This window comes from Tyto alba, unplaced genomic scaffold (assembly GCF_018691265.1).
Source record: "Tyto alba isolate M040663 unplaced genomic scaffold, T.alba_DEE_v4.0 Super-Scaffold_23, whole genome shotgun sequence".
In the NCBI taxonomy this organism is placed as follows: Eukaryota; Metazoa; Chordata; class Aves; order Strigiformes; family Tytonidae; genus Tyto; species Tyto alba.
Window position 1 is genome coordinate 10,531,727 of NW_024881297.1, and position 17,710 is coordinate 10,549,436.

Genomic DNA, 17,710 nt, shown 5'->3' on the forward strand with positions numbered 1-17,710 from the left:
CTAACGTAATTCTCTGTTGCAGTTGCTCTAATTACCTAATTTTTAGTGGCATATATTTATCTTTGTGAAAATGAAAGACTGAAGTAATTTTCACTAATAGGCTTAAGGCAATATACTGAAGGCAGAGTCAAAAATAATAGGTGTTTAAAATTGTGTTGAGAGAATGAGAGATCAAACGTACAGGTGAGCTAGTTGTTGAAATCGGTTGCTGCTGAACACTTACATTATTAAATATTAACTAAACATTAGTAATTTGGATGTTCAATGTTCCTGTTTAATTCTCCCTCTGAATAAAATATAGGAAGCATAGACAGGGACTAGTTTCTAGATATGTCTTCAGATCTTTAAAGGCCTTAAACCAACAAGGGTTTGTCCAATGAAACAGGAGAGCAGGAAAAAGGGTTTGTGAGGTAAAATGAGTAGTGCAAGTACGAAAGTCAGGGAATCTAAGGTATGAAATCCCCTTCTGTTAAGAAGAACAGGGAAGACAGTGTTATAAATCATAGATGTTGCAAAAATGCTGGCGTAGTCAGTGCATTCTTTGTTTGGTTTTGCTGGAGAAGTTGTAGTTAGATACTTGCTAAAACGGAATAAAATGATATGATAGGAATGCAATCAGGATAGTAATTTTGAAAAAAGAGCAAAGCTAGCTGAGCTTTGATCCCCTGAAAGATTCTGATGAGGTGGTTTGTGAGGAGAATTTGTCAGTAAGTAGAAGACAATTAAAGGCAATGTGTGAACAGAAAATGGACTAGTTTGGTTTGTTAAAAACAGTCTGGATCAAACTTTATTTTTAACAGTAGCAGTTGGTAAGGAAGGAATATAAATGATTTGTTTTACAGGGTTTCTGCCATTGTCTGAGTTGATGTTAAAAACAAGCTACTGAAACGTGGTCTAAAACTAATTTTTGTGAGAACTTGTACAGCTGGTTGAAAAATTGCTTTTGAAGCTAACTTGTAAATAATTCACTTTTAAACAGGGATGTCATGAAGTGCCCTTCTAGGCAGTTCTGTTTTGAATGTGTTTTCACTGTTTTCTGTAATGGTGAACACAAAATTGATGTGTTGCCAAGTTGAAAGGATTGGAAGCACTGTACAATTTGGGGTCAAAACTCAAAATGATCTTAAAATTGATAGCAGATTGGGAATCAGTGTAATTAAGCTCAGTTAACAAGAACTGAGGGTGAAAGAGAACACAGAGGAAAAATCAAAGGCATAATTAGTGTAAGGGGTATTACTGAACAGCAAACAGTATCCCCCAAAAGCATTTGAGCACTGTAGTGCATAGTAAATGATACATTAATCGATAATCTGATGTCCTAGAGAAAAATTATTTTGGCATGTTAACAGATGTGATTAAATACAAAGGCAAGGAAAGTGATTACTCTGCATTGTTGAGTAAGGGCCTTAGCTAAAATCGTACAGCTGTTTGTCTTTTTTTTTAACCATAGTATGTAGATCTCTAGACTCTGCAGGAATATTAGGTTTATAAAACTTGTTTTGTGAGGGGAAACTTGAAAGGCATAGGTACACTACAGAAGAAACTAAGCGAATTTGATGAGTGCCCTCATGCCTGTGAAAGGGTTGCTATGTAAAGGGTGGTGATTAACTAGTCTTCAAATTCTCTGTAGAGCAACAGAGGTAATAATGCTTGTTTCTAGAAGGTAATGCTCAGGTTGGATGTTAAAGCAAAACATTTGGCTTTTAGGTTTATGAAACACTGAATCTGGTTGTCCACAAAGACTGTGAAATCTCTTTTGCCAGAGAAGTGGTTGGGCAGACATCTGTTGAGGACGGTGGTCTCTGAGGTCCTTATGGGTGTATGTTGAAACAATTCTTGCGTACGGACATGGTGGAATTAGAAATATTAATTGAAGAAAACTGCTTTGGAATCTGCAAATGTGTCCTTGGGCCTGGATTTTTATGTAGCTCTAGTAGGAAAGGACCACGATGTACCCTTCTCTACCTCCTCTTTAGTGTGTTGCAGGAGAGTATGTGTGTGCTTAGTGAAGGGTTTGCTTTTAGGTATGCACCTCTTAAAAGTGTCTTCCACTGGTATACTGAGAACGACCTGTCTCTTGATTGTGAAAACTGTTAAGACAAACCATTTAAATCCGTTTCACCCTATTTATAAACTGTATGTTTGTTAAAACATCTTGGATGGCTGCTACTTTACAGGGATGCTCTCTGGAAAAGAGCTAACTTCTCTAAGGAAGATGCCAAGGGATAAAGCGTTCAAGGAGGAGGGGAAAAAAGCTTAGCCTCTGCTGCCGTGTCTCGACCAAAGGATATGCATACCGTATAGTGGAAAGTGGCAAAACAGAAGTGTGGTGTTGATCGTGTCATTAAGACATTAATATGTCAATGTTGTTAATAGGCTGTTGGTTTCCTTATTAATGATCTCTTGGGATAACTCAATTGGAAAATTGGAGGTGTTTCCAGTCAGTGCTTCTATAGACCGAGTGTCTCTTTTCATTTTTCAGCACATGTCAGGGAGAAGGGCTTCTAGACAGATTACGTGCTTTTACACAGCTTGAAAAAAATAAGAAAAACCAATTATCATTCCATTATCTTATTGGGCTAAAAAAAATGTATGTTTGTTTTTTTATTTTATTTGGTAACTTAAGTTACTTCTAATGTGTTAAGTATTTGTGTCTTGTCCAAAATGAGATACTTGTTCTTCTGCTAGCAAAAGGTCCAAAAGTGTTACTTGAGTGAGCTGACCTGTTGCTGTATTATTTTGCCTTAGTACTTCTATCAGCTTTCTGTTTTTAAAATTCTTGGAGGATTGGGAAGGTGTGGCAAAGCTATTCGGAATGTAATGTTACTGAGCTGGTTAAACAGAAGTTATGTCATGAAAAACTGATTTGATTAGTTCAACTCATTACTTCAAACATTAAAGATTTTCAGTCTTTCACATCAGTAATGCACAATTTGTGGCTGACTTATTTGCCAGCAGTGGTTTGGAGTTGAAATCTGGATCCTGCATTGATTTGCCTGTTAGATAGAAGGAAACAAGCTCAGTTTAAGACAGTAGGAAACTTGAATGTCATTTCTTGCCATGTATTTCAGAACTCTGAAATGCGTGCCTCAAACTTTGGTGAACCAGTGCAATACAAATCTTGGCAGTGTTTAGAACTTCCCTCTGTGTGCACTGAAGCTTGTAAGAAATCTCAACATCTTTGTCATAAGGGATTCTGTATACTTTAAAATTCTAGTAATTTTTCTAAAAAGCATGTGAAATCAATTTTCTGAGATAATCTGACTGTACACTGTAACTTCTGTGATTTACGTTATTTTGGTGGGTTTTGATGGGATATTTGCATACTCCTTATGTCTTAAGATTGTTTTTTTCATTAATCTGGCAATAGCTGTTTTTAGGAATGAAGATGTGACTATCAGACTTGGAAGTTTTTGCTAATTTTTTCATGAAGTCAAAAAGATAGAGGAGTGTGAAGACTTGCTGGTGATGATGCCAAAGAGATGTTCTGTATCAAATGAATAATTTAGCTTTGTGAAGTTGAATTTTCTATGTATATTTTTAGAGGTGGGAAGAACAGCATTATCGAATTCTAGAATTAATCTGAGAATTAAAATGAATGCAACTCAACCTCTCTTAGTTGATTCATTGTCACAAAAGTAACAAAATAGCGCAGTTTTGACTAGTAGGTGATTTGAGCTTTAAAACTGATGAATCCAGGATATAGTCTACCCAGTGCTTAATAAACATAATTTGAATTTTGGTGGAAGATGAGTGTTGGACTAGGTGATTTTTTTGAAGGTCCCTTCCACCAATCCAAACTGTTCTGTGATACTGTGCAAAATGTTTGCTTTTCAGGTAGCTGTGAGCTAAGTGTTTTATAAGTCTTCTTCCAAGACTACTTTAAATTCCTATCTCTTTAGAATACTTGTGGTATTGTGTTTTATTGAAGTCACTATCAATAAATTTAAAGCTGTATTAAGTAGCAACTAGAATAAGTTATTTTCTGTTCTAGTCTATAATCTGTTCTACAGATATACAGGTTTATGGTGTAGCCAATTCAACAGAACAGCCACATTTTTAAAGATCCTATTGTAATTACCTGATAAAAAATTTAAACTAGATAATGCTATATTTAAATGCAGTGACTAGGGAAGATTTATGTGCTAGGGTCTTGTTACAGGGACGGCAATATGGATTGCTTGTTTCATTTTAGTTAAAATTTGGTATTTTTTTTGAATGAAACTTTTCTGCATGGGTAAGGATTTTGAAACCTGTTGTTGCATGAGGTATTTTAAATTGGATGGTATAAGGATTAGGTTATCTGTGAATGATAGGAGTATATGTGGTATCTGTAGGATTAGCTGTGTAGCATTCAACCCGCTTTTCTGAGAGGATGGTGTCTAAGCAAGGCTTTCAGTTTGTGGCCTTTTGTGACACTTGCTGTTGTCAGTACTTAGATTTTACTAGACATGCAATTACTGCGTCAGATTTTTTTTCTGTAGTGGGTAAGGTCTGGATCCTGTGGATACCAGCCTAGTTCAGTATCTCATTTGCTATCTAGGTGAGGTACTGGAAGACTTTTTCTGAGATTAGCAGAGCATAATATGATGTCGTACATGTTAACGGAGGATTAGAAGTCAGCTCTCATTCCCTGACTCTTGAGTGCTTTATGTTTCATTTTAAGCTTTAATGTAGTTCCTTGAACTTCTGTTTCTTTGAATTTTTTTTTTTTTTTGACAATAAAATCTTTTAAGCTACTTTCTAGCATGTGATAAGGTGCTGTATACTATGTAAAATACAGCATGATTATGTTGTAATATGTATAGCAGTAGTCCGGGTGTTGAGACTGTGATTACTGTAGCAGTGCAAATCACAGCTTAATGATTCCAGATGAAGTTGTGAAGTTAAGGAAGTGGACCATGGATAAATGTGGCAATAACCAACTCCTACCAAATTAGAGACAGTATGATTTGTTTAAAGTCTTGTTTCCTATTTTTAAGAAGTATCCAGGAGAGACAGGCTTGCTCTAGCTTCTGAACTGGCAGATTAAGAAAACTCTGAAGTGTGTGTGGTGGGGAAATGAAGTTGTATTGCTAGCCTTTAAATCAACAGGGTCTGTTTTAATTTCTTAAAAGCAAACAAAACCATAAAAAAAACCCAAATCCTGAAACCCTGACTAACTCTGTATGTGTGAATTAGAATGATACAAGTCAAATATGTCTTATGAGTGTTTCAAGCGTGTACTGAATGTTTAAGGACACAAAATTTACATGTATGTGGAACCTCTTATTTAAAGATATATTTGATTTCTTACTGATATGTATTATTTTATTACATATATAAAGGAAAGGTTCTACAGGCATGCAAAAATGTATACATATCTGTATAAACCAGCTATTCCATAGACTGTTATACAAGTGCGAGGCCAAAGAATTAAAGTGTCTCTGTGAACAAACAACCCTTTATTTTTAGCTTGATGGGAAAATTACACCAACTAACTCACTTGTTTTCTTTTACTAGAAATGACTACCCCAAACAAGACACCACCTGGTGCTGATCCAAAGCAGTTAGAGAGGACTGGTACTGTTAGAGAAATAGGCTCACAAGCAGTTTGGTCTCTTTCATCCTGTAAGCCAGGTAAAATCACAACAAATGATGTAAGAAGCTGAATGTACATTTTTTTTTTTTTTTCTTAGAATATGTAGTGCTTTATGCTTTTATAAGAAGACATACATACAGAGCGTAGCAGTAAAACTGCTGTAGTGTAAGCTGTATGGGTAGCCACTACAAATAATTTTGATGCACTCCGTGTTTGATGCAATGTGAAAGTTATAACTAGATCAGAAATCCTAGAATGAGGAAGTACCTCATAGTAACAAAACATATTTTTTTTTTCATTTGTACAGTGAACAAACTAAACTGAGTGAGCAGAAACACACCCAAGCGCTGTGTAATTGTTTCTATGCTTTGGTATTTTGCCTGAGTATCTTAAACTTTTAACTTAGAAAAACCATGCAACTGGGCAGCCTAAATGTTCTGTCCAAACTTTGTGTGGACTCTGCCATTATAGTGTAGCTCCCTAAAATCCTGCAAGTAAAATGGAACGATCATAAATGGTCCTGAGGTGCCATTGATGTTACCTTATACCTGCTCAAAATATCTGAAAATCTGTATTCTTTTCATTTGAGGAGGTTGAGTTGCTGTTTCAGAAATATCTGTTGGGAATTGATCTGGTATTTTGCTGAAGCCTGGAGTCAATGATCCCTTTATGTCACAGTGATATGCTCAGGCTGAATGTCTTTGGTCTGATATCCTGGTATCTTACTTGAAGAAAAATATCATATGGTTTATTTGCTTCAGAGTGAAGATAATTTTTTACTGCCGTTTTTATTAAACTACATTTTTATTAAACTTCAACTGCTGATTTAAAACTGCAGCTAGTGTGGGCAATCAATGAAAGGACAGATAATGAGGGATCAGGAAAAATGAAGGTTTGGGGTTGTTTCTTCAAATGTGACAGCATTAACTCTCAGGATTACTGTCTTTTTTTTTTTTTGTATCTATGGCTTGTTCTAGCTACTAACTTGAAAAAGTAAAAATATTTCAGGAGACTACTTGAATGTTATATTTGGCTAAAATTTTATAATAAATGAATGGTCTCTGCTAATGATTTTCTTATAGTTCAACAGTTAGATTATAGAATATGTAGAAAAGCCTACCCATGAAGTGTTTTTCTTGCAATTAGTATGAATTACTACATAACTGTTTGAAATTTCAGGACATGTTGAATGGCTTCAAACCTCTCAGACTTCAGTAGAAAATAGGCATGCGAAGATACTCAAGTACTGAGCTTTGACAGATTCCCCTTTTTTTGGTTTTGTGTTACAAAAACGTAGGCACAACTTGGATATCTAGAAGTATTTCCTTATATGTTATAACTTAGGATACGTGCTTTAGTTTGTAACAGATGAAGAAGAGTTATGTCTGTGATGTCTGCATTCAAGACTATCACATTTTCTTTTTCTTAGGATTTGGAGTGGATCAGTTACGAGATGACAATCTAGAAACTTACTGGCAGTCAGATGGATCACAGCCTCATTTGGTGAACATCCAATTTAGGTATTAAAATTACTCCATATGGGTTAGGGTGTTTTGTATAACTACTGATTACCGTTCACCAAGATAGGAGTTGTGGAAGTGCAAGGATGCCTGGCTTAATCCTTGTTGCTCAGCTGGTAAGAAGCCAGTTAGATAGCATTTGTAAAAATTAAATTTTCAAATGTTGTGGTTACTAAATATCTAAATAAGCAACAGAAAGAAATGTTTAGTAGTATGTAATATATAACAGTTTCATATTTATCTATCTAGGGTGACATTTTTGTCCCGACTTTCCGTCTTTGAGTGTAATTTGAAGGGTAGATGACTGCTTTAAAGTAGTCCTATATGACTTAACGGTTGATTGAGAAACCTTTTCCTGTTCTATTGTGTAGGATGCTTTCAGTCCTTTTTCTTTCATCAGACTCTTAAGTTGAGGTTAGATGTTTGTCACCTTTTTTATTTGCTTTCTGAAGAACGCTTTGGTATAGTAATAGAGCCCATATTTGATAAGCTAAACATATGCTTCATCACATACAAGTGCTTATTTGTCATCTTGGCCTTTTGTTGTGTTTCTTGGTATACTGACTCTTCTGAAGGCAGACAAAGGAGAACAGTGAAAATCAAGTCTGTGTGTGTAACTTAAAGCAACTGTGTGTTTTTCCACATTAACAGTGGGGTTCTTATAAATCAGTAGACACACTTGTATTAAGTTTTAGAACATTTAAATCCTTAGTTATTACAAACTAGCAACAAACCCATCCTGAATATTTTTCTTTGCAATGCTTACATAGCTTTTTTTGCTTCTTGCAGAAGAAAAACAACAGTGAAGACGTTATGTATTTATGCAGACTACAAATCTGATGAAAGTTACACGCCAAGCAAAATCTCTGTCAGAGTAGGAAATAATTTTCATAATCTCCAGGAAATCCGGGTAGGTCAATGATGCTCTGTTTTCTGTCTTAAAATAGTCTTCTCTTTAGGACAGCTGATGTAGTAAAATCAGGTTTGGAGGTAAAACATGGCATTGTGCTTGGAGGGGGAAAATGGGTGGATTTCTTTGATGTTTGCTTTTAGTTTTTATCTCTAGGGTGCTTCCTGTTTTTTATCAGGCCCTATTCCCAACATGGTTATAATGGACTTGATATATAGATCCTGTAATGGAATAAAGAGAGGAGTTTTCCAAAACAGGGCTGTTCAGAATTGGTTAAATTTTTATCTCACTTAAAATATCTGAAAACCCTCTACAATACATACCTCAAAAGGGAGACTTAGCTTTTAAATACTTGCATTTTTAGACTTAACTTGAATTCATCCTTTTTTTTTTTTTTCATGAATGGGTTGGTCAGCTATTGAGTCTCACTAGGAATCAGAATTTAAAACTACAGGTTTTAGTTATGGCTGTGTATGGTGCTTAAGTATCTTTGGAGTCTGGATTTCATTTTTGGGAGGCTACGTGTACTCTTATTAATTAGTAGCATCTGATTCAAAACTGACTTCAAGACCTTGGCAAAAAAAAATTGTGACACAAGGCCTGATCCTCAGTTGTGCAAAGATTTGTTTGTTTTACGGGTTAGAGAATCTTCATGACTGAGAATCTGTTACCTATTTGCCAATAGCTGACAGTAGCCACTACTGATGGTGAGAGATAGCAGAAGTGCAACACTAACTTTTCCAAAACTGTAGACAAAGCAAGCAAGATAATTGAAATTGGAAGTCTAATGTAAATTACAATCAGGTGTGTTCTTAAATGATGTTTTACTTTTGAGTATAGTTTCTAATCTTTTGCAGTGTTTTTTTTTATACTGGGCAGTCACCAAGATGTAGAAATTTTGGAAGGGATGTTGCATTTTTGTTTTTAATAATATGATGGAAAAATCTAATTTCCATTTCTGTAGACATGATGTGTGATGCTTAAGACTTTGCATGGGACATAGATTTGTGGTGTTTTATTAATATTTTTATTTACAAAAGTTGTAATGGTCAAAAACAGCATTTTTTTCTTGGTGGCACTTCCAGTCAGAAAAAAGTTTCTTTGATGGAACGACTGAGATCAGATTTGCATTGCTTTAACTGCTTAGTTTTGCTAGCCTTTTGGTAAATTGTAAAAGTGGATTTAAAATAATACATGATCTTTGTAGAAGTCCACCTTGTAAACTAATCAGGTTACTCATAAGCAGGTATATTCACTAATTTTGAGTTATAGTAGCCTCATGTTTCAGATTCTTCTCAGGAGTTCAGCAGCTACTGGCTGATGTATTGGGAAGGTTTAAGTTACCTCCCTTATATGGCTGGTTTTACAATGACAGAAGGATTGTAATGTTGAGAAAAGGGAGATGCTAAATAGTGGTTTGAATTTTTACTTTCGGGATTTTTATTGTTTTCACTTTGTTTTTCAGTGTTTGAAGTCCCAACAAGAGCAACTTATAAATAGAAGGTTGTAGATATAGTGGGGATAGAAAGTATAGTAAACACGTATGCCTCTATTGTGTTGGTGCTATGTGTCTTTATATCCTTTCAAAGATTTGTGATGTTTTCTCAAGTTTTGACCAGTAGTTTTATCCTAAACCTTAAATTGAAGGGTCTTTATTTTTTTAAATTAAATATTCTTTTGAAAGAAATGAATCATCACATTACTTTGACTTTCATTAGCTGCAAATTGTCTTTTGACCTTCTTAATTGTATTGTCGCAATTTGGGAGCTGCACCTGGTATAGCAGTAACAGCACCTGGATCTTTTCCTTGTTAGGCTGTGGGTCTGTTTTCCGAGTGTCCACTAGATGTCATTATTGTCCTTAATTAGAGTGATTTTGTGCTTGTCCTCTCCTTTTCCAGCAACTAAATGATTATCCCTTTATAATAATGTTTAGTACAGCATTATATGTATAACCACAATAACTTACATTTCTTATACAGTGACAGACTTCCACTTTGGAGGGTATATGTGTTATTAAAGATCTATGGAAACAATAAAATGCATAATAAGCATGTTAGTCTTATGCAGTTTCTCAGGCAATATTTATTTAGCTTTTTTTCTTGCTAAACACAGGATTCTATGCGTAATATATTTAGTTAAAGTAACTTCTAAATGAAAAAAGTTACTGTTATTTTTTTTTATAGTATATTAATATGACTGTACAGTGATGCATGAGAGCAGTAGTTCTATGCATACCACATGCTCGTATACTTTTTTTACTTCAAAACTGAGAAGAAAATATGGTCAAGCTGCTTACTTATGACATACAATACTTTGATGCTGTAAAATACTAGCGACTAACTTTGTTGCCACTGTAATGTTAAATACTGCTGTCAATTTTCATATTTCCTAAACTGCTTGACACTCAAACTATGTTCCTTAAGTTTTCCTTCAGTCTTGAAACTTTCTCTTTTCTTGAGCTTCTCTGACACATAAGCAGGTTACTAAAGCAGTGTGAACTGTTATGAGCTCTTTAGAGAAATCTTAATTATACAATGATTCCATTGGCTTCAGGACTGATTAACTGGGTGGAAAATGCAGCTAAATAATTTTATATTTTTCCATGGATCCTTGCCCAGCTCATAGTGTCTAATGAAAGTCCTATGATGCCTCCGTGTGTTTTCTTCCTGATGGTTTAATGTTCAAAAAAATGCAATGTGCTCTTAAAAGATTAGCTTTAGTTAGTGGTCTAGTAGGTAGACATGTCTTTTTTTGGAACCTAAGATGAAATTAATTTCTGAGTAAAAGTTTTTTCCCTCTGAGAAACAAGTTATTTGTACCCCATTTTATGGGTGAGAACAGCCGTCATAATCTGGCAGTTTTATTCCCTTGCTCAGATGGAGGGAACTACAGTTAAGATGTATGCAGTAAGCCTTTTCCTCTGACTTAAGTGCCTTTTTATCACAGCTGTCAAGCTTGGAGAGCAAATATTTTCTCACTTCCAGTCTCAGTTCTCCCACACAATGGTGCAACCAGTCTGGATGGACAAGATAGACATTTTTGGAGTAGCATTCAAACTCTTCAGTAAGTGACTTAAGTTGTTATACTTTCTCAGGATACAAAAATAACCCAGTGCAAAGGATGCAAGTGAAATGTTGGCTGCAAAAGATCTCTGGTCTCTTCAAATAATGCTCACCTGCTTTTTGCCTTTGTACCTGTCTAAGACATTTAGGTCATCAGCAGTTCATCTTGCCATAAAAAAAATCAAGTGGTGTGATACTAAGTGCCGGCAGAATTTCAGATTATATTCACCTAGTAGTTTCAATGGCTTCTGCAGTTAGCCTATTAATGTAAGGACTTTACACAGCAAAGCAAGGCACCTGTGAACTCTTGTATCAGCCAGTTCTCCACCTTTGGATATAAAAGACACTGGGAAGGTGTGGGTCAGACTTTCTCAAAATAGTTACTTGTTTCATTAGTTCACATCTGAGAAGCCATTGATCTTCAATCCCCAAATTAAAGTTATTTTAAAAGTCAGAACCCCTCTGGAAAAAGTCTTCTTTTCTGCTGTGTGCTGTAGAGAACTCAACAACCAAATGTGACATACATATCTTGGCTGTAACTGGGTAAGATGCAACTAGACAGGTGTAATTTCCTTTCTATTCCAGTAAGAGTTAGTTCTTCCAGCACACTTTTTGGACTTTCCCATGATTTTTGATTTGGAGTATGACATTTTTCATTTAGATGTGTAGTTCAGAGAAACTGGCGAACTTTGATAGGACCAAACCGTTGCTAGTGCATGACATAGCTGTGTGTACTCTGCTATTCAGATTGCTTAAGGGTATTAATAATCCACATGGCAGATAAGATGTATTAATGTTCAGAACTAAAAGGAAATTGTCAGAAATACCCCACTGAAGGCAGGGAAAGGAAGCCTTTGGCCGTGAATGTGCTCTCTTCATGCAGTAGGGCAAATCTGCAAACAGATAGCATCGTGGCTTTGTGTAACCTAGGTAAGCAAGGTGTTTTCTCTTGGCTGCTTTCGGGAGCCATCCAGGCTGAAGCATTGCTGCAGGAGAAGGGCAGCTCCCCTGCTTAGCTGCCTTTCTAGGTATGCAGTACTCTGTCACTGAGCAGCAATGGAGAGCCCTTCTGTAGGAAAATGACACTTTGTCACTGGAGGTCCTATGTTTCAGATTTTGCATTAAAGAATGATACTGAATATTAAACATTGCATTGTGGGAGGCTTGCTTTAACTCAGTTGCTGTATGCCTTCCTCTTGAAACAAAAGCCTACTTAACCTTTTCAACAAGCCTCAGTTTTGTAGATGACTTTGAAGACTCAGGTGAAAGCCCTGTTATCTTAGTATGTCTTTGCTGGCAACAGTACGAGTCCTTTGTTTCAGCTTTTTGTTGTCTTTGATTGAATTGCTGCCTGTTTTGTTTTCAGTTTGTTTTCTAGCCCTTTTGGTCTTGCCTGGTGTTTTTGTGCCCAGGTGCTCCAGAGCCATGACCAGCACAGGCACACTCATGGGCGGCAGGTACCGTCACTGAGCACCACGGACAGGGCAGCTTCGCCGCTCTTTTTAAGAGATTCTGCACCAGGGCAGGGAATTCTCAACCAGAGGAATACCCCAACTGGGCAGCTTTTCCAAGAGGTAGTTAAGGAAGTCGGACCCTATTGTAATCTCTTTACTCCTACAGAATCCAGTGATTGTAGTGAAGAGGCTGGACTTGTCTAGACGTTTTCTGAAATTCAGCAGTTAGCAATCTCAACCTGTTTTCTGTATGTGGAGTAAACTTGGATATCAAGGAGAAAGGAGGTGCTAACTCATAGGGCTGTTGCAAGCCAATGAAACATGAAAATGCACTGCTTCTGAGTCTGATGAAACATCTCTAAGGTACATTTTAAACTGCTTTCCTCTGAAGATGGAGTACTGAGTTGGTACTGCTTGACTTGGCTTCAAGTACTTTCGTTAGAAACTGCCTGTTACTGTTTGACTAGGCTTCTTCAAGTACTTTGGTTAGAAACCATTCTTCTGTATTTGTTTTTCAGTATGTGAAGAGATGCATTTCTGACCCCTAGTTATTCCTTGGGTTCAGAACGTCAATTAAAGATACACAGTCTGCTTTCGGCAAACTACACTTGATGCTAAGAAAAGACTGAGTAAGCTTTAGTTTTATAGGATTTCAAACTGTAGTCTTTCTTGTTTGTCTCTGGGATGCTCTGCAGATGAGGTCATCCATCAGCTTGTTCATTTTGATAGTTATCTTGCTGTTATTCCAGTTGGGTATGGATTTCATTCATCAGCCTTGCAGTCAGTACCTATTCCTTAAATCTAAAATTTACCATTACTGGAAATCTGCAAAGCAGGTTCCCCTGGTATTGGTTAGTTATGAAGCCTTGTGATTGATGTCAAGGGTAGGAGTCAAGTTTAGGAAACAGGATTATATCCATTTGCTGCAGTTGGTACTCCATGTTTCTACCTTCCAGCAGATGGGATATTTTGTGAGTTGCCAACTGGCATGTTCATGTGAACCTCTCTTTACAAAAGAAAGGCTAATTTAATGACATAACAGCCCTGTTCCCTGCCAGTGTCATCTTCTCTGTAGATGACATGACTTGCTCATCACTCCCGTGTTTATGGAAATCAACTAATATATGCTTCAAACTGGAAATTATGAACAGGATTGTCCTTTTCCTGCTTTTTATACCCTGGAATGGTAATACGTTGGAACGGAGCTTACTATGCAATCATGAGAAGTGCAGTTACTAGAATAGCCTTTTGTGCATATGAAGTATGTGTGTACAAATAGCAAGATCCATGCTAGATCTAGAACAGTACTGAAGAATGGATGATTATTTTGGTTCACACATCATAAAACTGTTAACCATTTATATCTTGCCTTCTGAAATGGTATCTTAAGAGAAACAAACATCTCTTTTATTGGATCTTAGAGAGAAAAGAGGAAAACTAAACACTGTTTTTATGCTGGGGCATGTGTTGCATGTAAAGATTTTTTTTTTTTTTTCCTTGTTTTGTATCCCAGCATTCAAAAACAAATCTACAGAGAAACCTTTTCTTGCCACAGAGGGACTCAATTAGGCAGGAGTACGTTAAAGAGGCCCTGTATTTTTAATACTGTCAGTCTGACTTTACCTTCTGAAGCAGAGGAAAAGCCATGTGAAAAAAAGTGGCAACAGCTCCATGTAAGGCAGGAACTTGATGAAGTACAGCGCTTTCCTTGAGGGAACTCAAGTGTATAGAGGCTAGGAACTGATTGAAGCACAAAATTGTACATATCCATGAAAGCCTTCCCTGGAATTATAACCTTTTTTGTAATTATTTGATATGAGTTACAGCATGGAAAAGGAACTAGAAGACGTGTATTATTTTTCATGTAAAAGTGAAAGAGCTTCTGTCTCCACTGCCAATGAAAAAAGGCAAGATAACTTACTAATTGATTTGATACTAATCATTTATGTTGTGCTGTGTAATACCTGTCTTGTAGTGAGTATTTGGTTACATAGTTTCATCTCATTTCTGTTCACGAAGTCCTAGTTAGGGGGATTTGTAGAAATTTATTGAAAAGCTTGCTCATTGTATATTTTACTTCTGTAAAAAAGCTTCTGCTATGGATGGCTGAAAACTTCAGATGAAAAAGTAGTATGCTATCCATGCAGGGAAACCATCCTTCAAGGTCATGGAATTTTTCACAGGCTTTAATGCAAGCCTCCACTATAGTATTCTAATTACAACATAATAAACAAATTTCAGTCCTTCCTTTGGTGCACAGGAGCAGGTTGCAGATAGTGCTCTGTGTGTGAGACTGAGTGTGAAATACTTGAACTTTTTAGATTAGTATTTCTTTAAAAATTAGGTATGGAATTGTAGCCTTACAGCAAGTATGGAATAGTATAGGAAACCAGATGAGCATATTCTCTAACACTTTTGAAGCATGTAGGATAATAATACTATTGTAGAATAGTAATAGTATAAGTCATCTTATTGGAAGGCTGATTTATTTGTAATCTGTGCAGATTTTCTGTGCTATTGAAGCAATATCCCAAGTCAAAGTCCACATCATGTTGTGGTCAATTTATTCCTGACTGGTTGAAACTTGTAGTTGTGATATTCATTGGTACTAGATTGTGAATGCCTGACATTTTTATTCAGTCTAGAGTTGCCTGATTTGTACTGGTGTAATTTACATCTACCTAAAACCTCCCCACAAAACCAACGTAAAGCACCATACACAGCCAAAACAAAGCACTCCCCTTTCCAGTCTTCTTAAAACCTGTTGTTCCCATTTGTTCGTCAATTTTTTATACTGACTCAACTTTTCTTGGTAACATTTTTCAGAAAAGGTATTTGTTTTCAGTGGTATCTAATATTGATTAAATAGCTATTAGTCTTCAGTATATTGTGTATACTTCTGTGTTGTTTACCAAGTTTATTGCTTTATGGAATCCATATTTTCTTATTGATTATCTCTGCGATTGTCTCTTGTACTACAGACTTCCCAGATGGTTGCAATAGGCTTTTCAATTTTTGTAGTATCTGTATAATACCCAAAGTGGTAGAATACAGCCATGGAAGATTTCTGATTTCCTTAGCTTCTTTATATCCCTGAAGGATATGTTCAGGGAAGATTTTATTAATGAAAAGCAATGTACACTAGCCACTTTACCATTCCTATTTAGTAAAAATGAAGGATCTCTCCTCTGCAAGAAGATTTTGTATGAAGGGAGTACCTATATGTGTTAATAAAAGTTCTGTGAGACTAGGGTCTGTTATTTTTCCTCCTCACCTGTTTTGTCAGTGGCATGGCTGTGCTGCTGACCTACAAAAATTATAGCTACAGCTGTGGAATAGTCTTTTAATTTTTAACTCTATCAACTTCTGCAGCTGATTTCATCCCCCACACCACTGTGTTTCTGGCTTTTGTGAAAGGATTTTATGTAGCCTTTAACTCTTTGTGCTACATATAGAATCTCTTTGTTTCTTTTAAACCATGGCTTTTTTCGTTTTAATGCTGTCTCTTTGATAGTGTTACCAAGTTTTTGGAGCTCCTAGAGAGAACAATCAAATGACTCAATGACTCTTAGCTCCTCTGAATTGGTCCAAATATGTATATTTACATACAGTAGATCATATATATTTAAAACAGTAGCACCCTCCCCCCCCACCCTTTACTCCCTGATGCAAGTCGTAATCAAACTTATGTGTGCTATCAGGCTAAGGGAAGAAAAGCGTGTTTTTCTTTTACATGCCCAAAACATAGTGAAAAATCCCTGTGGACAGTTGTGTTTACAAGGGTGACTGTCTGCATTCAATTGTGGGTTATAAAAGTGCTTGCTTGAATAAATACACTGAGCTATCAGGCAGAACAACCAATAGTTTGTTGGACTAATTGACCTCGTCAGTAGAATAGAAACACTTGCAAATAAAATTCCCATTGCCAGCAAAGTTGCAACTGAAAACCCCTGAAGAAACTGTGTATATCCTCTAACTATCTTGGAATGCAATGATTCAAGCAGCAGACATGTGCAGTGGCGGGGGTAGAGGGGGAATCATTAACTAAGAAAGTTTTATACACTAGTAATTTTCAGTGATCTTTTTTTTGTTAGGTGAGGTTATATGCATTCCTAAAATCATTAATTAGTTCACTTGCCATGTTCAGAGTTATGTTTTCTAACAATTGTTACTACTTTTACCATATCTCAGGTTTCGTTGTATGATTTGTTTTGCTTTTATTATAATGTACCCTTTTCAGGAAAGGCAAAGATGTTTGGCTAGTAACCACAGCATGTTGTAATGAGGGTGGAGTATGTTTGTCATTCTACAGCAGTGGTTGTCTTACATGAATGCCAGTGTCTATAACCACACATACTGTGGCAGTTTATCTTTTTGAATATATTCAAATTGCATAACAATAGAAAAGAATCAGAGTAAATAACAGAATATCTGGTCTTCTACTCAAAAGCATGATGGAACCATTTTTTACTTTACCAGTGATGAGTCACGTATCTTCTTATTAAAAAAAGGAAAATATTTCACTCCAGAAATAAATCTTCACAAATGAATTAGTCATATATCAGACATTTCCTTTTAAAAAGTTGGATAATGTCACACAGGTGGAAGTAGCATTAAAAAAAAGGCAACAGCGAAAGACATAACAGGCTTCACTGTGTACTATAAAAACATGATTTTATTTTGGTTAGAAAACAAAACAGGAAAAATGGCATTTGGAAAAAAAGTCTGAAAAACAGTCTATTTAGCTGCTAAATAAACTTCAGAGATGAAGGTTTAAAAAAGCACCAAGATTTGTAAAAGTGTGTGTGGTGGGAGGAATAGTGTATTTCACCTTAAGTAAGGGACAATGTGTAATAAGGGATTTTGTGGTTTTACAGCTCGGTGCATGTGTTTGAAAGCTGTTCTCTCAGCAACGTGGGTGGCAGGTTATGCTACCATATAATGTATTGTAGTTGGCTCTCCACACTTGTCAGGGTTAGCGTTCAACCATTCGGAAAATTTTCCCATTGTTCTATCATGTGAACCAAGGCTAGTGTTGAATTCCCAATAACCTTCTGCAGGAAAAAGAGGTTTAATTAGAAAGTTTGAAATTTGATTACTTCTGTTATTGTCTTAATGTACTTCTCTCTAATTTAGGTGCTTATCTGCAAATGCAATCAATTTTTGCTCAGAAAGATGAAA

The 17,710-nt window shown here is 36.1% G+C and overlaps 1 protein-coding gene across 6 annotated transcripts in view; it reads left to right on the top strand.

Moving 5' to 3' along the window:
- The window catches only part of ANAPC10 (anaphase promoting complex subunit 10), a 38,790-nt gene that overhangs the window by 1,015 nt on the left and 20,065 nt on the right, over positions 1-17,710 (top strand). For 3 of the 6 annotated variants that reach the window (XM_042797069.1, XM_042797068.1, XR_004408420.2), the window contains 3 exons: positions 5,503-5,619; positions 7,011-7,101; positions 7,891-8,011. The exons of 1 other annotated variant lie outside the window; for it this stretch is intronic. In XM_042797069.1, the coding sequence (XP_042653003.1) occupies positions 5,505-5,619; positions 7,011-7,101; positions 7,891-8,011 (327 nt within the window). In that variant the 5' untranslated portion in view covers positions 5,503-5,504. Of the gene's footprint in view, positions 1-5,502; positions 5,620-7,010; positions 7,102-7,890; positions 8,012-10,959; positions 11,077-17,710 lie in introns of those variants that run through there. 2 more of the 6 variants (XM_033001715.2, XM_042797070.1) reach the window with 2 other exon arrangements.